General features: G+C 63.9%; 1 protein-coding gene across 1 annotated transcript in view; it reads left to right on the top strand.

Annotated features, from left to right (window-relative positions):
* Positions 1–597: 597 nt before the first annotated feature.
* The window catches only part of PTK2B (protein tyrosine kinase 2 beta), a 28,587-nt gene continuing 4,654 nt past the window's right edge, over positions 598–24,530 (top strand). Inside the window, 25 exon segments of the mRNA XM_032184528.1 lie at positions 598–633; positions 636–948; positions 13,486–13,733; positions 15,191–15,369; positions 15,467–15,554; positions 15,733–15,812; positions 16,037–16,099; positions 16,391–16,445; positions 17,265–17,405; positions 17,929–18,003; positions 18,086–18,187; positions 19,613–19,730; positions 19,867–19,906; positions 19,995–20,041; positions 20,246–20,299; positions 20,981–21,078; positions 21,166–21,250; positions 21,694–21,794; positions 21,897–22,012; positions 22,211–22,311; positions 22,397–22,486; positions 22,808–23,012; positions 23,193–23,301; positions 23,413–23,478; positions 24,072–24,197. Of these exon segments, the coding sequence (XP_032040419.1) occupies positions 598–633; positions 636–948; positions 13,486–13,733; positions 15,191–15,369; positions 15,467–15,554; positions 15,733–15,812; positions 16,037–16,099; positions 16,391–16,445; positions 17,265–17,405; positions 17,929–18,003; positions 18,086–18,187; positions 19,613–19,730; positions 19,867–19,906; positions 19,995–20,041; positions 20,246–20,299; positions 20,981–21,078; positions 21,166–21,250; positions 21,694–21,794; positions 21,897–22,012; positions 22,211–22,311; positions 22,397–22,486; positions 22,808–23,012; positions 23,193–23,301; positions 23,413–23,478; positions 24,072–24,197 (2,736 nt within the window).

Below are 24,530 nucleotides of genomic sequence, written 5' to 3'. Positions count from 1 at the left end.
GGTGGAGAAGGATTTGTCCTTTCGGTCATTTCGGTCATTTCGGCCTCCTCCATCGCTGGGCTGGGGGGCAGGACCCCTGCCTGGCCCCTTTGTGGCGTAGTGGGGGAAAAATCCCGGTCAGAGGTCTGAAAGGAGAGCAGAAGAGCAGATCGAGCCCCATTTGGGGCCCTTTTCTGCTAAATCCTTCCTCCTTTTCCAAACCTGAGGGCCTGACCCTGCTGCTTCCGAGGGCTGAGGAGAGATGGGGTGCTGGTGGGGGGCACCCACACTGGGGAAATAGGGCCCCCACGCTGCTGACTCGAGCACCTATGCTCCTGTTGGGGTGCATCCCTTACCAGCAGCATATTTATCCCGGCTCCTAGTGACACCCACCCCAAAAGCACCCCAATCTCGTGACCCCGTTATCACCCCGTTGCCAGCCCTGCTGGGGTGTCCCCAGCACCGAGCACTGCCACGGAGCTGGATTTTGGGGGCGACGCGGGGGTGTCAGCGCTGTGCCCGCCCCGCAGCAGCCTCCCACCCTTGCTCCGAGCACCAAGGACTGGGATTTTTCCTCCCAGAAAACCAAAAATCGAGGCCGGGTTTTCCAAGTCCATCATGCAAACAGCTGCTTTCCTGGGACTCGCTCCGGGGTGGGAAGCCCGGAGGATATTTCTCCGGCTCGGGTTGGCCGTCCTGAAGATGGCAGCAATAACATGCAGCAGCCGTGCAGCGGCTCCGAGCGAGTGGGGACCGCTGCATCCCACCCTCCTGCTCGAAGGACACCCCCAGCCGCCTCTCCTGCCTGCGTCTCCCCACTTTCTGCCTGTCTCCGGCACGGCACAACTTCTTCTGCTCCTCTCCTCAGCACGCCAAACCTCTGCTGGAGGGCCCCGGAGCTGCCACCGGTGTCCTCCTCCTCCTCCGGCACCCAGACCCTCCGGCACCGTCCCCTGCACCCTGGCGAAAGTAAGTTGGTGCCTTTTGGCCTCCAGCAGCCCCGTGCGGGGATGCTCGAAGCCGTGCCCAAGCCCCGCTCCCTGCTGATGGGAGAGGTGCTATTAATAAATCCTGTCAGCTTTTATCGCTTCTCTCTGTGCCAAGAAGAAGAGGGTGGTTTGGGGAAGGAGGGGGGGGTCGGGGAGGCGGGGGGAAACCTGTTTCTCTCGAGCATTTCTTAGCTACGAGCTCGCCCTGGGTGCAGGAGCATGGGATGGCTCAGCAGGCTGTTGAACCAGCTCTCCTGTAAGTCTCGGGGCTGTGGGTGGGAGGCTCGGGGTTTTGGGGTTCATTTTGGGCAGGGATCAGCAGGACAAAAGCCTGGCCCTGCTCCCCGGGGGGGGGCCGTGCTGCCCGGCGTCCCGCAGTGTCCATCCCAAACTTAACGAGGAGCCCAGGCACCTCCTCGGGAGGGCACGGGGAGAGAAGAAATGTGTGCGGGGAGCTGCTGCAGCTCTCCACGGAGCCGTGGCAGCGAGCAGAGGGGATCCTGGAGCCGGTGGTCTTTGCCCTCACCCCCCCAAAAACACCACCCATGCTACGAGGGGGTCACCCATTGCCCGCGGCGCTTTCCCCCCTTGCCCTTTTGCTGGAGATGCTGGCCCGCACGGGGTGTGAGGAGGGAGCTGCAGGGCTTTGATGGCATTTAGGCATGGAAACAGCTCGGCTGGCAAGCGGAGAGTGGGCGCAGGCTGTCAGCGCCGCTCCGCCTGCGTGGGAGAGCCGCCGCGGGAGCTCTGGGCTGGCAGAGGGTGATGGTGACCACCCTGTGCTCATCCCCACTGCTCCTGGTCCCCGAGGGGGGCCTTGTCTGGTCCCTGTGGCTCCTTCCAGCACCCCTCGGGGCGCGAGGAGGTCCTGCTGCAATCCGTGTCCAGCTTTGGGGTGCTCTGGCTGCGTTGGGTGCGTGCAGCGAGGGAGTTGTGCCCCAAACCTTGTGCCTCGAGGGTGAGCTTGGGGCAGGAGGGGAGGAGAGAGGACTGCAAAGAGATGCTGGGGTAAGAGCTGTCACTGAACGCCTCTTCCCAAGGCACCCACGCAGGGAGAAACCCCCCGGACCCCCCTGTGCCACGCCGTGGGGCTGCGGGATGGGGTGCAGCCACCGATGGGCACTCTGCAGGGGACCCCCGGGGAGGTCACGGCTCCCCCAAACCCTGCTGGCAGCGGGGCTTCCCAGGAGGAGCCCGTTAGCCCACGAAGCCTGCGGGGCTGCAGCAGATGCAGTTTGTGGCTTCTGCCTGCAGAGCTGGCGGCAGAAGGAAGACGCCTGCCCGGGTTTAGGGGAAGTGCCCCGCTGCGGCTTCACCCCGCTGCTTCCCCCATCCCGCCCCGCTGCACGGCTGTGCCCCCACAACCCCCCCCACCACCACCACGACCGTGTTTTGGGGTGACCCCTCCTCCTCCTCCTCCAGCTCTTCCTCGGCTCCTCGGTGCCCAGCCCCAGCTGAGGTTAAGTTTTGGCGTTGCTCCGGGGCTGGGGGCACTTTTCCAGGCAGCCCACCTTGCGGAGGGGATCCTCGGCGAGCAAATATCCGGGGAGCCCTGGGGCACCCCGTAAACAGGAGGGGGTGGCCCAAGGCGGTGGTGGTGGCGGTGCCAGCCCCCACCCCGCACCCCCGGACGTTGGCACAGCAGCTCTTGCACCATCCTCCTTCCTGCCCCGACCCTTGCGCAGCGCCGGGGCTCCATGGGGGCGGCCTGCCAGCTCTTCCCAGGTACGAGCAGGGAACGGGACCGGCCCCAAACACCGGCTTTCTGGGCTCCGTGCCCAAATTCCCGGATGGGACCTGCCCCGACCCGCACCGTGGGGCCCGGAGAGGGTGGGCAGGTGAAGGGATCCCGGGGCCTTCCTCGCTTTCTGCCTCCTCTTCCTCCTCGGCGGCGTCGCCGTGGCTCTCGCCAGCCCTGGTGAGCCCTATCCGGAAGCGGGCGGCGGGGAGGAGTGGTTTCGGCACCGGTACCAGCCCGCGGGACACGCACCCACCCCGGGCAACCCTCCTGCCGGCGAGGTTGCCGAGCCTCCCACGGGGCCAGCCCGCTCCAAGGCGTCCCCCACGCGCCCCTCAGGCCAAGGTGAGCGCCCACCGCTCGCTTTCGGGGCGAAAAAGGGGAGCGGGGCCGTCGCTCGCATCCGTGCCGGGGTGCTGGGGAAAAAAAGCTGGGCCGTGGTGGCGGGGCGGGAGGTGCCGCTCTGCTATCTGCTGCCAGCTCACTGTTTGCCCAAGGGCAGGGCGGTTTCTCCTGGCCAACCTCGAGAGGAGCAAGGGGGGGGAGAGACGGGGAGGACGAGGGACACGGTGCGAGGGGCTGATGCAACACCCCCGTGCTCACTAGGTGCCGGCGTGCCCGAGTGCTGCTCTGCTTTGGGTGCCTCTCGTTGCAGTTTCTTTTTCCCTTTTGGGCCGGGGTTGTGTCATCCAGGCAGGGCACGCTGCTCCTCCGAAGCCAGCCCCGTCGGGGTGATGCAGGGGGTGAATCTGCCCGTGTCCAAACCGCCCAGAGGAGGGGCTTTTTTAGGGCAAAACGTCCCCAGGGCCCTACAACCTGCTGGGGGCAGCCAGCTGCAGAGCCCCTCTGCATCCAAGTGTGGGACAGGGCAGGACAAACTGCATGGGGTCAGCTTTTCGGAGTGCCAGGACAGGAGAGGAGGGCGCACAGAGCTGGGGATGTCCCACGGGGGACACACAGGGCAGCGGTGCCATGCGGGAGCACCCCACAAGGGGGTCACAACACGTCTCCAAAGGCCAGGCAGGGGCGCACGCACAGCCCGTGGTGTCGGTGTGTGCGTGGCAGATGCAGGCTCAGCCTCGCCGGTGGTGTCTTGCACACGCTGGTGTGAAACCCCACAAGACACACACACGGAGTGCGAGGGCGCCCGTGGGTCCGGCATGTCCCCAGGCTCTGCGTCTCCACGCCTTCGTGCTCAGCTGCTGTGAGCACTCGGCGCCGAGGCTCTTTTCAGGCGGCTGGGGGCTGGGGAGGCAACATCTGAATCATTTTGCTTTTTCCCTGGCACAGTTATTACTCACGAGGAGTAGATGGGAGACGTGAACCTTCCCTGCGAAGCCTTCTCGCATTCCTGAAGGCGAGCGTGCATCCGCAGGTCTCCTCCTCCGCTGAGGCAGCCCGGGGAGCAGGGAGGTTAAAAGCTAGGATGCTCGGCACAAAAATCACGGGGAGACATCTCCCTGGGGGAATTTGGGGGCAAAATTTATATTCTATAGGAAAAATCCTTCCAGGGGGTGACCGTCTCGCTGGCTTGGCCACCTCTCTGCAGCTCGGTGGGGCGGGGGCATCACGGCAAGGCCTCCGAGCTGTGTTTGGGGAAGCAGCTTCAAAGGGGAAGAGGAACACGTCGCGTTCGAAACGCAGCTCCTGCGAGCCGGGGAAACCCCACGGCGTTCAGCCATGTTTTTCGCTTTGGGGGCAGCGCAAACGCTTCGTGTTATAACACAATCCCCAGGTGCTTCCAGCAAAACTCTGCTTCCCACGGGGAAAAACCCACGGCCTCTTCCAGAGGGAGACTTCTCGCGGGCTCCCCGTGCAGCCGCTGGAAAAACACAGCCGCTGGCTGGGCATGACTCATGTCATCCCAGGACGCGAGCTGTGGCCTGGACGTGTCCTTTTCTGTGTGAAAAAGCTGCTGGGCCATGCTGTGCCCCGTGGAGGTGGCCTCCAGGGTGGTTACCAGCACCGTGTGCCCCGTTAGGAGATGCAGGACAGCTCAGCCTCCTCCCTGCCCTCATCCCTCCCCGCAGGGCTGAGTCCTGCCTCGCTCCCCGTGCCTCCCACGCGGCACCAGCCCGACGCCGTGCCCACGCGGCTTCCATCAACTCCCATTTCAGCACGAGGGCTGCCACGGCCAGGATTTTCCAGGGCGAGCTGGCCCCTGCCTCGCTTCCTGAGCTGCTCTGCCTCCGCTGCTGCTCGCCTGCCTCCCTGCACATCCTCGCCGCGCTGCACAGCCACCACAATGCGCCCCGACACAATGCACGGCCACCACAATGCACCCGCAGCCCGCTGCACGCCCACCACCTCGCACGCTTAGCACCCTGCAGACGCCCCTTCTTTCCCTCCGTGCGGGGGGCTGCCCCTTTTTTTGGGGGCACGCAAGCAGGCTGTGAGTGTCCCCGAGGGTTTCCCTGCCCCGCTGATGCTGGTGGTGCTGCTGAGCTCCAGCTGGCGAGGGCTGGGGGATGGAAAAGGGGCTGGGGGGGCAGGTTGGGGCTCCCCACGCCGTGACCCACAGCACCCCGAGCTGAGGCAGCAGCAGGGCCATAGCAGAGGAGGAGGAAGAGGAGGAGGAGGAGGATAGGGGGGGATTTCCTACAGCTCCCTCTGCCACTACAGCCAGAGGCGAAATACCTGCGCCTGTCCCCGTGGCCGGTTCCAGCCACAGGAGAGGGGAATTTCCACCTGGAGCCTTCTGCTGCCCGTTGTTATCTCCCGAGGCTGAAGCACCGAGGGATTTCAGACGGGAAATCCCCCCCCTTTCCCAGGCCCTGCCCCTCGCAGAGATAGCAAAGGGCGTGCAGCCACGGGAATGCAGCACCCATGGGTGACGTGGGAGCATCGCTGCCCCCCCCCTTTGGCAAAGTGAGAGCACTTCTGCCCCCCGTTTTACAAAGTGAGAGCATTTCTGTCCCCATTTTACAAAGAGGGCATCGCTGCCCCGTCCATGGTGCTCGGAGACAGGGGGGCAAAAAGAAGCTGCCCCCATCCCACAGGAGCTTGGCACAGGGGGCATTCAGGGTGCAGGAGGCCGGGTGCTCCCGGTGCCAACCAGAGCACCACCAGGGAGACAATTATGCGAGGGCGCACGAGGAAAACCTTGAGTTTAAATCCTAGGGGCCGTGCACTGCAGGTTTGATGGAAGATTTTAAAAATCTCCCAGTTTGGGGGAGTTAAAGACAAATAAACGTCGCGTTGCCCCTGCGCTGGTGTCCGCAGAGCGATGAGCGCAGAGGGGCAAACAGCAGGAGGCACCTCTGGGGGTTGTTCAGCTTATTTCACGTTTAAAATGGCCTTTAAAATTGTATTTATTTATTTATTTATTTATTTATTCTGACAAAAAGGTTGGAAACTTAGCAAAGGGTAGAAACTTTGAGCTTTGTGGCGATCTTGCCCTGCATGGGCCTTTTGCAGCGAGCGGCGTGCCAGCGCGCGCTGAAACGACCGATGGTGGTGAAATGAAATGCTCGATTAAATGACAGAAATTAATTTCCCCGAACTCAGCAGAGTTCCCCCGAGAAACGCAAACTTCCCCACGTTTTGCAGATCCAAGCCCTGCTGAGAAAGAAGCGTGCTGGGTCAGCGTGGCTCTGCCGGGGGGGACGCTTGGTGCCGAGCCGCGCTGCGACCGCCTGGGGTGGCGCAGATAAAGCGAGGGGCACGGCGGGACCCCCTCGTGGGCACTGCCCAAACGCTCAGAGCGCCCCGTGCCGGGGCCTGGCAGTTGGGAAAGGGAAAAGACTTTGGGAGGGGGCTCGGTGGTGGCTTCTGAGCTGCTCCAGGCTGCAGAGACGCAGCTCGGGCTTGAGCACGGGGCACGGGCATGGATGCGCAGGGGGACCTGCAGCTTGGCACCCTCTGGCGTGATTTCTGCCCCGACACAGCTTGCCCAGGGGGGCTGGAGGAGCTGAGTTTCCCTAATAAAGCAGAGGTGGAGCCGAGGAGGTTAATTAGTGTGTGTTCCAGCAGACACTGGGTGCTTCTGGTACCGGTGGGAGAGGAAGGACGAGTGCTGCTCCAGTCTGTGAACCCTGCAGGTGTCACGGCGTGGTGATGCCAGCCACATCCCACAGATGCTGCCCCACACCAGCCCTGGCTATAGGGTGGGTTATTGCCCCAAACCCTCTCCCCTCCCCAAAATAAAGGATGCAGGCGCAGCATCGCGCGGTACCCGCGTGTTGCCTGGCGACCGGGATGCCTAGCGACCGGCACCCGCCTGCCAAAACCCGATGCTGCGAGCCCTCGGCTTCCTTCTCGAGCAGAAAGGGTACCGGGAAATACGCCCACCATGTTCCCGGAAAGCTGTTCCCCTCTCCGAGGGGAGGCTTTGTGTGCTGCTCGGGGTTATTTTTAACCTGGCGGCGCTTGGGAGGACCATTTTGGTGCGGAGGGATGAGGCTGAGCTCTGAGTCCTGGGCAAACCCCGTGTTTTCTGCATCACCCCAAGGGGGGAGCACCTCTAACACCCCCTCTGCTGCTTTCAGGGGCTCGCCGACCCCCCCAGCCTGACTTTGGGACCTCTGCCAGGCTGTCGGTGTGCCTTTCCCTCGTGCCTTTTCCCCGTGATGCAGCGCAGGGTTTGGGCACATCCGTAGGGTCCTGGGAGCCTGGTCCTGCAGCAGGATGGGCTGGAAGCTTTGGGGAGGGAAACGCGCTGCTTATTGCTCCTGCTCACCTGGAGTTTTGCTGGAAAATCGCCGTTTCCAAGCAGTCTGCTGCTGGAGGCTCTCAGGGGCAGCACGCCTGGGTGAGCAGAGACGGCTTTGAGGATGGACCACGCTGCCCACAGAGCCTGGGGATGCTCGGGGAGGGGGTCCCTTGCCCTGGCTGTGCCAGGGGGCTTGCTGCTAGCTGGAGCACGGAGAATCTGATGGCTGTGGCATGGCAAAGGGACAAAACTTGGGCATTTTCAGCCTGGAAGCTCTCCGTCAGTGCGGAGACCAGAAGGGACTGGTGTGGCAAACAAGCCCGGCGGGGACATTTTGCCTTCGGGACCCCGTCCCTGAGCATTTTTGGGGAGGTTTCTGTGCTCGCAGGGAGCCTGGTGGCGAGCTGTTCCTGCGCAGATGGCCGTGCCGCGTCCCCTCGCCGGCTCCGTGCCGGGAACACGCGGATCTTTCCCCGTGCCTGAGTCACCCCCCTTGGGGAGCTGCCGGCCGTGGGCGTCACGGCAGCTCGCCGTGCCTAATTCCTGATATTCGGGAGCCTGCTGCCCCCACCGCCCTGCCCAGCTGCCTGGGTGCACCGGGCTGGGAGGTGGGATGCGTGTCCCGGCACAGCCCTGCGCCCAAAAACACCCGCACCCTATAAAAATGGGGGGGTGTTGGGGTGAGGGGGGGGATAATGGCCCTGCGGCACGAGAGGTGTCAGGTGGAGATGTGCTGGGACCCATCCTCGATGGGGTCTGGGGGTGCTTTTGGATCGCTGGCAGCGTTTTTGGGTGTCACGGGGCGCCAGGGGTGTCAGCAGGGGGTTGGTTTGGTTTGGGGTCTGCAAGCAGAGAGGACGGCACCCCCTGTACCTGCTCCAACACCCCCCTTTTGGGGCAGCCCATCCCCACGGCTGGAGCTTGTGTCATTTCCTCCCTCTGCTTTGTGAAATTTGCTTCCTCCGGGCATCACGTGGCGGGGCCAGCAGCACCATCCCGCACACCCCGACCCCACTGCAACGGGACACTCGTCCTGCTGTCCCCGTCACCCCAACCCTGCTGTCTTTTTGCCTTGCCTTCCCTGCCTGGACAGGCAGCAGTCCCCGAGGCAGGGCATGGTGCTCCCATGGGGTTCCCGGGGCTGTATTTGGGGTCCAGATGGCGCAAAACCTGGGACAAATCCCCTATGGGTGGGAGAAGGGGATGGAGACCTGGGAGGGATGTCGCTGGAGGTCTCAGCAGCACCCCAAGGTGGTTTTGTGCTCCTGACCCTGTGTCTACAGCGGGGAGGTGAAATCCTGCTCGCCGTGCCCGCGGGGGACACGGGGTTGGCGTGACAGGGTGGGTTTGGGGCAGATACGGGGCGCAGACACCCCAGATAAGGCAGGGACCCGCAGGGAGGTGGCTGCAGAGCGCCCGGCCCCACTCCCTGCTGCTGGGTCTGCCTGTACGGGGGTGAAACGAGCTGTCCTTGGGGTGTCCAAGGGTCCCTCACCCTTTTCCCAGAAGGAAGGGGAAACTGAGGCACACAGGCTTGGTGCGGGGCTCCCGGCACCCTAAGGCTCCTGGGGTGGGACAAGCAGCGCTGCGGGGGCCCCCAATTGTCCCCAGCCTTTGGGATCTCGTCCCTGGCTTTTGGGATCTTGTCTCTGGCTTTTGGGATCTCGTCCCTGGCTTTTGGGATCTCGTCCCTGGCCATTGGGATCGCCGCTGCCCGGGGTGCTCCGGGGGCACCTTGGCACGGAGCGCAGCGCTGCAGCCCCCGGGAGGGGGGCAAGGGGCTGGGGGTTGGGGTTTTGTTTTTTGGGGGGGGGTCCTGGAGCTGAGCAGGGAGCAGGCAGCATGGTTTGGGGTGCCATAATCTGGATGCTGGCATGAGGGACGGAGCCCCCTGACCGGGGGGCTTGGGGGGGCTGGGGTAAGTGGTGGGTCCCCGCTGCCCCAGCCCTGTGGGAGGAGGGGGGCTTGCAGCCCCAAACTGGGGGCTGGGGGGTGGAAATGCAGCGGGTTTGGGGCGCTTTGAGGCAGATTTGGGGATGTGGGGGGCAAGGGGGCTGTGTGGGGGGACATGGGGCAGGACGGGGAGCATGGGGCCGGAGCCGACTGACCCAGGGTGAATTAGGGGGACAATGAGGGGGGGTCCTTGCTGTGGGGTGGGCAGGGAAGAGGGCTGGGTGCTGCTGCGCACCCAAACCCTTGCCCCACACTTTGTGGGGTGTTTTGGGGGTGTTTTTTTTTTGGGGGGGGGGGGGAGAGCCGTGCCTCAGTTTCCCCACTTGCACCCCGTGCACGGCACATGTGCGAGCATGAGCTGCGTGACAGGCACTATGCAAATGCCTCCGCACGGCCCCGTCACCAGGAAGAGGCAGCACCGCCGGCACGGGCTCGGGGGGGACACACAGGGGACGCCCCCCCACTTTCTGTAAGTGCCCCTCACCTCCTGCTCCCCCCCAAAAAAAAAAACCCGGCTTCCCTGGGGGCAGCGCTGGGGCGCAGCCCCTCGCCCCGTTCTTCTCGACCAGGGGGGCTGAGAACGGGCAAACTCGTCACACCGAGCTCGGGGGAGAGTGGGGGGGCTCAGCTGGGGGTGCACAGGGATGTGTGGACCCCCCCCCCCTCCCCACAGTGGCTGGGGTTTGGGTAGGGCTGGGGGGGAAGCGGTGCCCGAGCACGGAACCTTTCCGCGTCCCCGGAGCGAGCGGCGGCGGCACCAGAAACTTCCCGGTGCGCCCCGTGTGTGGGCGGCTGGGTGCAGGGGGGGGGGCGTTTTAGGGTGCCCCAGCACAGCCCCAAGGAGACAGGGAGGGTCTGTAGGGGGGGCGCAGGGGCTTCGGAAGGGGGCTGGTGGCGGTGTTGGGGTGCAGGGGCTTGGTTTCGGTTCGGGGTCGCTGTCCTCACACGGCACCGCTGCGCCCGGGGCAGAGCCTGGATCCCTCGGACCCCTTCCCTGTGCCAGAGGGGAGGTGAGAAGGCAGGGGGGGAAATATGGGGTGCTGCCCCTTCTGCACCCTGAAAATGAGGGCTGTGTATGGCCAGGTGAACGTGGGGCATGGCCACCCCAGATGAGGGGTCCTTGGGGTGCCCAAGGCGGCGGGGATGCGCCCCGGGGTGCTGTGCCTGCTTCCTAACTTTTTTTTTTTTGGCTGGGCATCTCATGCAGGGAGTTGGAGGGGGTTGTGAGGGTGTGGGGTGCTCTGTGGGGTGCTCCCCACGTCCCCCACCGGGGTGGGGACACGCGGGGGGGCACCCAGCCCCTGGTTCTGTCCCCTGGGCTCGGCCCCAGCGAAAGCGCAAGGGGCTGCGTCGTGGGAACGGGGCTGGGGAAAGCGAACCAGAAGGGAAGGAAGGTGGGGAGAAAGAAGAAGCAGGCACTGCACACACCCCGAGAAACGCCAGCGCGTGTCCTAAAGCTCTTCCCACCCGGGAGCTGAGCTTTGTGGCCCCGTCCCCACCGTGACACCCCCGGGAGGGTGCCCCCGACACCCGGGGGACACGGGGCTCGGCTGTAGGTGCCCGGGGCTCGCAGGAGAAGCTGCTGTGCAATTTGGTGAGGAGTTTGTGAATTTGGGGACGGGGGGGGGACACCGAGGGGCAGCGAGGGGCTGGCCGACCCTCTTGGGTGGAAGGAGAGGTGTCACCAAGGGGGGGGGACCCATCCTCTGCTGGCGAGCAGCAAAACCCCAAGCGAATATTTCTGCCCCCGGTGCCGGGCCAGGCTGGGGGCTTGCAAATTCTGCTCGGCCCTATCTCTATTTCGATCTCGGTGAGCAGGAAGCAGGGGGAGGCCAGCACAGCGAGGCTGGGTGGCCACAGCGTCAGGCACGGCACGGCCACCGTGGGCGGGGGGCACCGGCGGTCCCTGCACCCCCCCTTCCCCCCCAACCCCTCTCACAGCCCTCCTGGGGAGCGGGGAGGCCACGGGGTGCATCGCTGCAGGGCCAGGGGCTGTCGGAGGGCTCCGCAAAAGGATGTGGCTTGCTGCGAGATCCTCCCTGCGCCTTGCTGCGAAGCCGAGAAAAGAAAAGAAAAGAAAAAAAAAAAAATACGGTGTGAAATGTGTGAGCGCACACGCACAGCAACCCCGAGACTTTGGGGTTGTGAGGGATCCGAGGGTGCCTGGCTGCATCTCCCCTGCCCCCGGGGGTTGCTGCCCCAGTGTCCCCACGGAATCTCGGTGATGCTCCAGCAGAAAAGAAGGGGAAAAGGGAAAAAAAATGGGGAGGAAGAAAAGCCAGCGGGCAGCCTCGAATCCTGCACGAAGCGCCTCGCCGGGCACCACAAGGCGCACGTTGGGGTTGCTCCTGCCCTGTCCCCAGCCATACCAGGGGCTGTCACATCCCCCTGGGCATTTTGGGGTTGCTCTAACACCGTCCCCAGCAGTACCAGAGGTTGTCACATCCCCCTGGGTGCTTTGGGGTTGTCCCTGCACTGTCCCCATCTGTACGGCCCCACGGGCACGCTGCGGAGAGCGGGGACCCCTCGGGTGCCACCCTCCCCATCCCCTGCTGCCTTCCAGGTCCCTTTGCCACCTGCCTGGATCTACAGGGAAAACCCCTCCGGGTGTCCCTACATCCTCCCCAGCCCCCCCAGTGCCTCCAGAAATGATTCCTCCAGGGCAGGGACCCCCCAAACCGGGGCCGTTCCCCCGCGGCAGCCCGGGTTCGTCCCACGAGCAGCCGGGCTGCTGTTTGCAAACAGCCTCCTGCCTGTTAATCAGTAACTCGAGGGCCGAGCTCTCAGCGAGGGCTTGGACCCAGGAAGGGCCCTACAACGGGTGAATTTCCACATTTCTGGTTGCACAACCAAAGAGCACAGCCTGGGAAAGCCGCTGGCACCGAGCGAGCGGCCCCAGGGCATGCAGGACAGGGTTTTCCCCGTCCCTCCTGCCAGCCCTCCCCAAACACCCCACTAAAAAAAAGATTCGGGATCCACTTGGAATCATCCACGATCCCATGCCCTTTTAGATCGACGCAGGCTGATTTTATTTTATTTTATTTTCCTTTTTTTTTTCTTTTTTTTTTCTGGTAAAACGAAAACTCAAACCACTTCCCCTCCAGCCTGCGGGACGTTTCGCGAGCGGGCTACCTGTTCGGAAGGCCTCTAAAAATAAAAAGGGCCAATCGATATAAAAAAAAAAAAGCGCTGCCCTTCCGCGTGGTGACGGGCCCGGGGTTGCTCTCTCCCCCTTTCTGCTCGTGTCTCTGCGCGGAGCCCTCGGCTAAATTCGGCTCCGCTAGGAAGTGGCGCTGCGCCGTGGCACGGGGCGAAGCCTTGTCCTGCTTTTTCTGGGGCCGTGGACGGAGGGAGAAAGGGGTGAGAATGGGACCGGGTGTGTGGGATGGAGGGCGAGGGGTGGCCGCTGTGCTGGGGGAGCTGGGGCCAGAGCTGGGTAACGGAGCCCAAGCCCCGTGCGCACGGCGGTGTCCGCGCGGAGAGGGACAGCAGCGAGCTGCTGGGGACGCAGGGGTTGTGGCAAAGGTGCTGGGGACATGGGGACACTGCTCTGGAGGTGCTGGGGGCACAGAGGAGGTGTTGGGGACAGAGGGACACATTGTTCTGGAGGTGCTGGGGACCCAGGGACACTGTGCTGGCGATGCTGGGGACACTGGGGTGTTGCTCTGGAGGTGCTGGGGACACAAAGGAGGTGCTGGGGACACAGGAGCATACCTCTGGGGGTGCTGGGGATACAGGGACACTTTTCTGGAGATGCTGGGGACACAAAAGATGTGCTGGGGGCACAGGGACACACTGTTCTGGAGGTGCTGGGGACACTGGGGTGTTGCTCTGAAGGTGCCGGGGACATGGGGACACTTTTCTGGAGGTGCTGGGGACACAAAGGGGGTGCTGGGGACACACAGGTCCTGCCTGGAGGTGCTGGGTCAGGACGCAGGCAGTGCTCGGTGGCCGTGTGTGCCTGGAGGGGAGCACACGGGGAGGGAGAGCACCCTCACACACTCCTTTCCCTTTCCCTTTCCATCTCTCCATCGCTCTCCATCCCTTCATCCCCTTCCCTCCTTCCCATACGGGTGCCCCTACCCCATCCCCATCCCCGCAACCCCCTGGGGTGCCCCTCCTCTCTCTCCCACCGCCCCCAGACCCCCCCCAGCAATATTTTCCTCTCCCCGCAGGGAAGGGATGCTCAGCTCCTAGCGCCCCGGGCGTGCTGAGGATGTCGGCGGTCCCCGAGCCCCTGGGGCGCCCGCGGAGCAGCTCCTTCCGCAGCCTGGGCGGCACGCTGGAGGCCACGCTGGGCATGGGGCCGCTGGAGGCCGAGCGGGAGGAGATGCGCATCCTCAAGGTGTGCTTCTACAGCAACAGCTTCAACATGGGCAAGAATTTCAAGCTGGTCAAGTGCCCGGTGACGACGGAGATACGGGTACGTTGGGCAGGGAGGCGCGCGGGAGGGGACTTGGTGTGTCTCGGGGCAGTTTGTCCGTCTGGCATCAGGGGGAGATCCTGGCAGGAGGTTTTCTCACGGCTTGGTAGCTCCCAGAGCCCCTGGGCTCCAAATCTTGGGGGGCAGAGAGGAGATTTGGGTGTCCCCAGCAGCTCAGCTTGGAGAGGGCGAGGGTTCCTCTGCCCCACGGTCAGTTCCTGCAGCAGGGCTCAGCCCCACTGAGTCACTCTGCCCCTTTTTGGACAGCAAAGAGGAGTTTGGCCATGGTTCATCCCTCTGTGGATGTTTTGGGGTGGTTTCCAGCATCCCAGAGGGGATGTGGGTGCAGGGGGTGACGCTGCTCCCTCTCGGGGGGGAAGCCCAGGTGGAGGGGATCAGAGCTGAGCCGGGGGTCGCTCCTGGGACATCCCCTCCTCGTGTCCCCCGGGAGGAGCTCGTGGCGTGGCAGAAGGGCTTGGAGACGAGCACAGGAGTGGTTGGAGAAGGAGAGGACTCATCAGGAGATGGCTGTGGGGAATGCAAGCGGGGACAACGAAACGGAGAGGGTCTGGCTGTCCCCGGGGCTGGGCATGGGGCTGGGATGCTTTGGGTCGCTCCTCCCCATGCCAGAAGCTGCTGTGGCTTCAAGCAGGATAAGCTCAGGGACAGAACTTCCCCGAGGGCTCCTGGTGGCTTGGAAACCATGCTTGGATTTGGAGATCCCAAAGCTACAAGGAGCTGGAGACGGGGAGATTTTATTTCAGAAGGACTTGCTCTGACCTGCGGACCTAGGCGCAACCGCCAGCATTTCACACCCCCCCCCCTAAAGCAAGGCACAGCGCTCGCTGCAAGGCACAGCTCGGGCTGTGCCATCAGCTTGTGCTCGCTTTTTGGCCTCCAGCCAGAGAGCAAAGGCCAGGCAGGAGCTGCAGGGCCGTGCGTGCCACCCCGCTGTCCCCACACCCGTGGGCACGGTGCCCGCGGTGCCAGCCGCGGCGAGGAAACGCCTGCCCCGACAGCTTGCCCTCAGCACGTCAGGACAGCTCTGCTGAGCTTCCAGGCTGGAAATGACCCTTTCAGGCTTTTTGTCCCCAAACAACACCCCAAAAAAAAACTCGGTCGCCTTCGGGCTGTGTCTCTGCAGAGCAGGCTGGAGAGCTCGAGCGGTGGCTGCAGGGGCTGAGCACGGGGCTGTGCTGGGTTTCCTCCTCGTGGCTGAGCTGGCTGAAGCTCATCTGCAGACCTTGGTGGCTTGGGGTCAAGTCCGTGGGGCAGGTGGCGAGAGCAATTTGGGCTCTGTGCGAGGACACACAGGGTGCCCACGCTGAAACCGCAGCAGCTCTGAGCCGGAGCCGGCTGCAGCGCAGGGGACGCAGAGGGGGGACAGGGTTTGGGGAGGGTCCTGGGGGCTTTCAGGGGGTTTAGCCCCACTCCTCCCTGCCCCATCCTGTCCCCAGGAGGTGATCAAATCCATCCTGGTGAGCGGCCGCATCGGGCCCGACATCAAGCTGGCCGAGTGCTACGGGCTGCGCCTCAAGCACGTCAAGTCGGACGAGATCCACTGGCTGCACCCCGAGCTGACGGTGGGCGAGGTGCAGGAGAAATACGAGTGCCTGCACCTGGAGGCCGAGTGGAGGTAGGGGACAGAGCCCTCGCTCGCGGGGGTCCCTCTCCGTGCCCCCCCCAGCCCGCCCCTCTGGGGATCTCACCGGGGGCTGTGCCGTGCCCCCCAGGTACGACCTGCAGATCCGCTACCTGCCCGAGGACTACATGGAGCGCTTCACAGAGGACAGGACCACGCTGCTCTACTTCTACCAGCAGGTCTGGGGGGGTCCCCCAGCACCGGGGGCATCACCTCCTCCCCACCAGACCCCCCCCCCATGGTCCTATGGCAATAAATCCCCCCCCTCGTCCCGGATCAGGATGCCGGAGCGCATGGACCCTTGGGGATGCAGGTGGCATCCTCTCCACCCCCTGATCTCCCTTTCTGCCCCCCCAGCTCCGAAGTGAGTACATGCAGAACTACGCCAGCAAGGTGAGCGAGGGCATGGCCCTGCAGCTGGGCTGCCTCGAGCTCAGGTAGGTGCCCCTGGGGTCTTTTTTTTTTTGGGAGGGGGGCGCAGCGGGGGGCTGGCAGGATGAACAGCCGAGAGGGTTTTGGGGATGGCAGCAGCGGGAGGGGGCTTCCAGCACCTTGCATGGGGGGGCTCTGCACTAAGGGGAAGGACGTGGAGGAGGGATTTGAGGGGGGGGGACACGCGTGGTGATGAGCGGGTGGCCGCCTGATGTCACTTTTCTCGCAGGAGGTTTTACAAGGACATGCCCCAAAACGCCCTGGACAAGAAGTCCAACTTCGAGTTCCTGGAGTGAGTAGGCACAGCCCGTCCTGAAGCCCTGGGGTCTCCCCGAGAGACCCCCAAAGCCCCCCCACCCTTCATCCACCCCCCTTCCAGCCTGCTCTAGGGCTCCAAGCCTCCTCATCCTCCCTCATCCATCACCTTGCTGGCGTGGGGTGGGTGGGGGAAGCTCCCCAAGGAGCACCCCATGGCCCGGGCACCCCCTGCTCCCCCCTTTGCTGGTGTGCCCCCCCCTTGCATTACGGGTCCTTTTTGGGTCCCTATGGGGCCGTTAATGCCTGTGGGGTCTCTGCTCCCCAGGAAGGAGGTGGGCCTGGACCTCTTCTTCCCCAGCCAGATGCAGGAGAACCTGAAGGTGAGGGGGATGTGCTTGGGGTGGGGGGGTCCGAACACCTACAGGCAGGGTGTGGGGGCACACCTGGGTGCCTGGGGGTGTCCGTGTGTGTGTGCACCGAGGCGTGTGCGGGGCTGTGTGTGCATCTGCGTGCGGGGACGGGGCTTGGCACACGCTTGTGAGGGTGTTTTGGCGGAGACACGCATGTGTGCACACACGAGTGGCTGTGTGGGGGGGGGGCTGTGACACACACAGCGTGTCTGCTGGCAACGTGAGCGTGCACACGTGTGCACACGTGTGTGTACGTGGCTGTATCATGCACACACCTGCACGTGAGCATTTCTGCCCGCGTGGTGTTCCTGCAGGCACACACATCCATACGCATGCGCACACAAGCGTGGCCACGTGTGCAAGGGTTGGCGTGCGCACGCATGCGTGCACACCTACCCACGCTCTTGTGCACACACATGGAGCTGTGCTGGCGTGCACACACGTGTCCATGTGCACACAGATGAGCACAGATTAACTTCTTTACCGAAAGGGTTGTTAGGCATTGGAACGGGCTGCCCAGGGAAGCGGTGGAGTCACCATCCCTGGAAGTCTTCAAAAGACGTTTAGATGTAGAGCTTAGGGATATGGTTTAGTGGGGACTGTTAGTGTTAGGTCAGAGGTTGGACTCGATGATCTTGAGGTCTCTTCCAACCTAGAAATTCTGTGATTCTGTGATTCTGTGCGTGCCCTGCTGTGTCTGTGTGCGTGCGCCCCGCGGCGCGGCGCGGCCACGTCCCCGCGGGGTGCCGGGTGCCCCGGTGCCGTGTCCAGCAGCCTCCCTGCCCGCAGCCCAAGCAGTTCCGCAAGATGATCCAGCAGACCTTCCAGCAGTACGCCCTGCTGCGGGAGGAGGAGTGCATCCTCAAGTTCCTGCACACCCTCGCCACCTTCGCCAACATCGACCAGGAGAGCTACCGCTGCGAGCTCATCGTGAGTCCGCGGGAGGGGATGGGGGCGGCACGGGATGGTCCCCCCAAGCTTCCAGGGTGGCCCTGAAGCCCCCATCACAGGCTGGCACTCGGGGTTGTGCCCACCGTGCCCGTAAACCCAGCCAGATTTGGGTGAAAATGCCAGGGTGGGGTTGTGAGTGTGCACCCAGAGCATCCCCAAAAGCTTTTGGTGACACCGTGGCCAAAGCCACCCGGTTTGGGGGGGACACTTGGGGGGCTTCTCCCTGCTGTGTGGGTTTCCCCCCGGGCTCCGAGGCAGGGGAGCAAGCCCAGAGGGTTCGAGCAGGAGCCTGAAGGTTGCTGAAGGTGGAGAAGTGCCCACGCCGGGCCCCTTGCCGTGCACCATCCTCCTCTCACCTTGGAGCTCGCCCCTCTCCAAAGCCCCTCCTGGAGGCGGTCGGTCTCTCTCGGGGGGTGTCGCAGAAAATGGGGAGGGGGGGAGAGCTGGTTTTGGGGGAAAACCCTACAAAATTCACCCCCTCTGTCTGCTCCCCATCCTGCAGCAAGGGTGGAACATCACGGTGGACCTGGTCATCGGGCCCAAGGGCATCCGGCAGATGACGAGCAAGGAAGCCAAGGTAGGGGGTCCCCGAGAAAAAGGGGGGGTTGTGAGGACCCCCCGCTGGTTCTGACAGCGTGGGGCCGTGCCTCTGTCCCCAGCCCACCTGCCTGGCCGAATTCAAGCACATCAAGTCCATCAGGTGCTCCAGCGTGGAGGAGGGCAGGGCCGTGCTGCAGCTGGGGCTCAGCGGCACCCCCCAGGTGAGGGGGGCCAGGTTTGGGGCTGGGGAGGGGTTGGGACACTTGTGGGGATTTGTTGGTGGGATGGGGATGGCCGTGGGGTGGCAGCTCTGCCCTGCAGGACGTTGGGGGCTGTCATGGTCCTGCCTGGAGATGCTGCTGGGGGGGTCTGCCCCCAAACAGAGCCCACCCAAAGTGCCCTTGTCTGGAGGGGTTTGGGGTTGTGGTGCTTGTGGTGATGGTGCTGGGGAGCTTGGGGTCATCCCCATCCCATCCCATCCCATCCCATCCCATCCCATATCCCCATCCCATCCCATCCCATTTCCCCATCCCATCCCATCCCATCCCATCCCATATCCCCATCCCATCCCATCCCATCCCATCCCATCCCATCCCATATCCCATCCCATCCCCATCCCATATCCCCATCCCATCCCATCCCCATCCCATCCCATCCCATCCCATCCCATCCCATCCCATCCCATCCCATCCCATCCCATATCCCCATCCCCATCCCCATCCCATCCCATCCCATCCCATATCCCCATCCCATCACATCCCATCCCATCCCATATCCCCATCCCCATCCCCATCCCATCCCATCCCATATCCCCATCCCATCCCATCCCATATCCCCATCCCATCCCATCCCATCCCATCCCATCCCATCCCATTTCCCCATCCCATCCCATCCCATCCCATCCCCATCCCCATCCCATCCCATCCCATCCCATATCCCCATCCCATCCCATCCCATCCCATCCCATCCCATTTCCCCATCCCATCCCATCCCATCCCACCCCATCCCATATCCCCATCCCATCCCATCCCACCCCATCCCATATCCCCATCCCCATCCCATCCCATCCCATCCCATTTCCCCATCCCATCCCATCCCATCCCATCCCATATCCCCATCCCCATCCCCATCCCATCCCATCCCATATCCCCATCCCCATCCCCATCCCATCCCATCCCATTTCCCCATCCCACCCCATCCCATCCCATCCCATCCCATCCCATCCCATCCCATATCCCCATCCCATCCCATCCCATCCCATCCCATCCCATCCCATCCCATCCCATCCCCATCCCATATCCCCATCCCATCCCATCCCATCCCATCCCATATCCCCATCCCCATCCCCATCCCATCCCATCCCATTTCCCCATCCCATCCCATCCCATCCCATCCCATCCCATCCCATCCCATCCCATATCCCCATCCCCATCCCATCCCATCCCATCCCATTTCCCCATCCCATCCCATCCCATCCCATCCCATCCCATCCCATCCCATCCCATTTCCCCATCCCCATCCCATCCCATCCCATATCCCCATCCCATCCCATCCCATCCCATCCCATCCCATCTCCATCCCCACACCCCCCCACCCCTCAGCTCACGGCGTGCAGCCCCTCACCCACCCCCCTGTCCCCCCCCCAGTCCCTATCCATCAAGACATCCTCTCTGGCCGAGGCGGAGAACATGGCAGACCTCATCGACGGCTACTGCCGGCTGCAGGGGGGCTTGGAGACCTCCCTCATCGCCTTCCCCAGGAGAGGTGGGTGCCCAGGAGGCCGGACACCTCCCCAAAAACCATCCCAAAACATCATGGGGGAGCTGGGGGGGTGCCTGCCCTTCTCCCCTTGGAGAGGCGAGGGGACACCGGGGGGGTGACCGCTGCTGTCCCCCTGCAGAAAGGGAGAAGAGGAGCAGCCTGCCGCAGATCCCCAGCCCGTGAGTAGTGCACAGACCCCCGGGGGGGGGACCGGGACCCCTACCCTTACCCTAAACCCACTGGTGACCCCGTACTCCCACCCCAAAGGCACCTGGAGGAGCGGCACTCGGTGCTGGCCGACAGCGTGAGCGTGGGTGAGTCTGGGGGCTTCGTCCCCCTTTTCCTTCCCCCCCACCCAGCCCAGTGGGGTGTTGGATGGGGTGGGGGGGCTGCGATTTGGTGTGGCAGGGAGAGGGGGGGGTGCAGCCGAGCACCCTGGGTGCAAACCAGGCCAGCCCAGGGCACCGAGGGTCGGATCCTGCCCGCACTGCTGCCCCCGCCCTCCTTTTTGCCCCTAGACTCCGATATTTACGCTGAAATCCCCGACGAGTCCTCAAGGCCGAGGTCTGGAGGTGGGTGTCACCCCCGGGTGCCTTCACACCCGTCACCCCCCTTTCTCACCCCGTCCCCGCCAGCCCCCCAAAATTGGGAACGAGGATTTGGTTTTGGATGGGGATGGGGATGGGATGGGATGGGGATATGGGATGGGATGGGATGGGATGGGATGGGATGGGATGGGATGGGATGGGATGGGGATATGGGATGGGGATATGGGATGGGATGGGGTATGGGATGGGATGGGATGGGATGGGATGGGATGGGATGGGGATATGGGATGGGATGGGATGGGATGGGATGGGATGGGATGGGATGGGATGGGATGGGATGGGATGGGATGGGATGGGGATATGGGATGGGGATATGGGATGGGATGGGGTATGGGATGGGATGGGATGGGATGGGATGGGATGGGGATATGGGATGGGATGGGATGGGATGGGATGGGATGGGATGGGGATATGGGATGGGGATATGGGATGGGATGGGATGGGATGGGATGGGGATATGGGATGGGGATATGGGATGGGATGGGGTATGGGATGGGATGGGATGGGATGGGGATATGGGATGGGATGGGATGGGGATATGGGATGGGATGGGATGGGATGGGACGGGACGGGATGGGACGGGATGGGATGGGATGGGATGGGATGGGATGGGATGGGATGGGATGGGCGCCCTCGTCCCTTCAGTGCAGCACTACGGGATCTGCCGGGAGGACGTGACGCTGGGCAGGATCCTGGGGGAAGGCTTCTTCGGAGAGGTGTACGAGGGCACCTACACCAACCCGGTGGGTGAGCCGTGCTCCCCCTGCCCCCGTTTGCCCCCTTTATATGGGGGGGGAGCGGGGTGGAGCTGCCCCTGCCTCTCCTTGCAGAAGGGGGAGCGGGTCAACGTGGCCGTGAAGACCTGCAAGAAGGACTGCAGCCCCGAGAACAAGGACAAGTTCCTGAGCGAGGCGGGTACGTTGGGGGGCTGCCTCTTTTTGGGGTTCCTCTGCAACACCCCGTACCCTGTGGGGCATGGGGGGATCCTGTAGGGTGGCTGGGGTGGGAGACAGGGCATGGTTTGTCCCTGTCCCCACTGCTTGGGGACGCATTGCCATTGAAACGTGGATCACAGCAGATGGAGGAGGGGTCCCATGTGCTCCCCCCTGACGTGGCTGTTGCCCCAAATACCCATTTTTTTGGGAAGATGGGGAGGAAAAACTGCTGAAAGCTTGCTGGGAGCGGGTGGGCACCATCTGTGCGCAAAAACCCATGGGACCCCCATCCCTCCCTGGCAATTCCCGCTGCTCCCTCTCTGTGGCTTCGTGGCAGGGAGGTCCCCCTGCACCCTTGGGTGCCGTTTGGGCTCCCGGAGGGCCCCCCCCCTTTTTGGGGTGTCTGAGGAGGTCTCCCCGCAGTGCTGATGAAGAAGCTGGACCACCCGCACATCGTGAAGCTGATCGGCATCGCCGAGGAGGAGCCCACCTGGATCATCATGGAGCTCTACCCCTACGGGGAGGTACGTGTGGGGGGGGGGAGACTGAGACTTTGGGGACCCCCAACCCGCCTCGGTGCCACCCTATCAGCCCCTGACCCCCTCCCTGTCCCCGTCCCCTTGCAGCTGGGGCAGTACCTGGAGCAGAACAAGCACTGCCTCGCCGTGCCCACCCTCATCCTCTACGCGCTGCAGATCAGCAAGGCCCTGGCGTACCTGGAGGCCATCAACTGCGTGCACAGGTGGGGTGGGCAGCGTGGGGCAGGGGGGGGCAGATTTGGGGAGCGGGACCATGCAAAAGGCAGAGGCCGGGGAGCCCTTTGTAGACCTATTTTTGGGGAGCCCTTCGCAGACCCATTTTTGGGGAGCCGGAGGAGCGGGTTGGTGTGGGTAGGGGGGGGGTCCAGCCCTTCTCCATAACCAAGGGTCTCTCCTCGCAGGGACATCGCGGTGAGGAACATCCTGGTGGCCTCCCCGGAGTGCGTGAAGCTGGGGGACTTCGGGCTCTCCAGGTACATCGAGGACGAGGAGTATTATAAAGGTAAGGGGAGCACGAGGGGGCCAGGGGCTCGCTTCGGCCCCTCTGCAGCCACGAGCACGGCCCCCGTCTGCCTCCCCCCTTGCAGCATCCGTCACCCGTCTCCCCATCAAGTGGATGTCCCCCGAGTCCATCAATTTCCGACGCTTCACGACGGCCAGCGACGTCTGGATGTTTGGTGCGTGGTGGGACGGGGATGGAGCGGGTCCTGGGCACATCCTGGGGCTCCATCCTGCTGCACGGGGATAAATCCTGCCCTGCTGCAGGGGTGCCGCTGAGTTTTGGGCAAAGGCACCCTAGGAAAGGGCTCCCTGCAGTCCAAGCATCCCCAGGGGACTCGTGAATTTGGGGTGCTCATGGGGCTGGGGGTGAAATGCCAAGAACCCCACGACCTGCCACAAAGCCCGGCACAGCCACCGGGTCCCCAAGACCCCAGGGCGAGGGGTTGGTCCCCGGGGTGCTCCAGCATCATCTGGGGGTCTTCCCCTGTGCCCCACAGCCGTGTGCATGTGGGAGATCCTGAGCTACGGCCGGCAGCCCTTCTTCTGGCTGGAGAACAAGGACGTGATCGGGGTGCTGGAGAGGGGCGACCGCCTGCCCAAACCCGACCTCTGCCCGCCCGTCCTCTACACCCTGATGACACGCTGCTGGGACTACGACCCCAGCGAGAGGCCCAAGTTCAAGGACCTGGTCTGCAGCTTGAGGTGAGCAGGGGAGGTTTTGGGTGCTGTGCCTTCCCCGCGGTCCTTTCCCGGTCCTTTCCCTCGGCAATCCCCATCCCTGCGTGCGCCCTCCTGGTTTCCACCCCTATCCCACCCGTGCGTCCCCATATCCCTGCTGCAGGGGGCTGTGACAATCCCTTGTGCTGTCCCTCTCCCCCTCAGTGACATTTACCTGATGGAGAAGGAGCTGGCCAAGGAGCAGGAGCGCAACAACCGCCACCGGCCTCCCAAAATCTTGGAGCCACCGTCCTTCCAGGAGCCACCCCCCAAGGTGGGCAGGAGGCTGCGGGGCTCTCTCCTTCCCCGTGCCCTGACCCAAGGATGTGCAGCCAAAACGGGGCATCCCCAGGCTTGCACCCACCCCGCTTTTCTCCCCCTGCAGCCCAGCAGACCCAGGTACAAACCTCCTCCCCAGAACAACCTCCTGGCTCCCAAGCTGCAGTTCCAGGTAAGGCTGCGCACCCACAGCAGCCCGCGGGGGTCCGACAGGGGCTTGATGCCAGGAAGCCGTGCCCGGAGCTCCAGCCCTTGGTAGCTGGAGGTTTTTGGGGCTCAGAGCTCCAGCAGGACAGTGCAACGCTTCGGGCTCAGCCCTGCCCGTGTCTTGTCCCTGCCTCGGGGCTCGGAGAGCGGCTTTTACCCCAGGGCAGGGTGGTTTGCGTGCACGGCTGGGAGGAGAGGAGGCTGGCTGCACCCCAATGTCACCTGCAGCTCGGTTTCGCTGCCCTGGGGGAGCACAGATCACCGCCTCCAACATCTGCTCTGCTCCTTGGAGCACCCCCTGCAAGAGCAGCCACTATTTTGGGTGCTTTTCTGGTGCCAGGCAGGGCTTTGGGCAGGAGTACAGCAAACCTCAAACCCATGCTCCGGACACCGGAGCAAACCTCCTGCTGAGGAGGGTCCTGTTGGGGCCATCGCTGCTCCTCTGTAAGGTGTGAAAGCCGCTTTCCCACGCTGTCTGTCTGTCTGTCTGTCCGTCCGTCCGCACTAACCTCCCCCTGGCTTCGTTCCGTGCCGTGCCGCGCCGCCCCGCGCCCTCAGGTGCCCGAGGGTCTGTGTGCCAGCTCGCCCACGCTCACCAGCCCCATCGAGTACCAGTCTCCGGCCAGCTCCCTGCACACCCCGCCGCTCAACCGCCACAACGTCTTCAAGCGCCACAGCATGAGGGTAAGAGAGGGGTCCCCACACCCCCCAGGACACCCCGGGGACCTCGCCGGAGCGAGAGGAGGGGGCGATGCTCCGCGCCGTGCTTTGCGCTGCTGCTTGCGCCGCTTCCAGCTTCGTGCTCTGCCTGATCCTGTCTCTGTGCTGCTTGAGGCTGGAGGCATCGTGCCCGTGAAGGGCTCTGGGTGCTTGCAGCCCCCTGCCATGCTTGTTGTGCACGTGTCCGTGCAGGGGGCACGTTGGTGAAGGAGCAGTGGGCACGGCGTCTTCGGGAACGGGCAGGGGTGCGCTGGGGACGGGTGGGACCTCGGGGCTCTGGGTCGGCTCCTCACGCTC

The sequence above is a fragment of the Aythya fuligula genome, chromosome 3, assembly GCF_009819795.1.
Source record: "Aythya fuligula isolate bAytFul2 chromosome 3, bAytFul2.pri, whole genome shotgun sequence".
NCBI classification, from domain to species: Eukaryota; Metazoa; Chordata; class Aves; order Anseriformes; family Anatidae; genus Aythya; species Aythya fuligula.
Note: the sequence above shows the minus strand (reverse complement) of the source record. Positions and strands in the feature narration are given on the sequence as shown.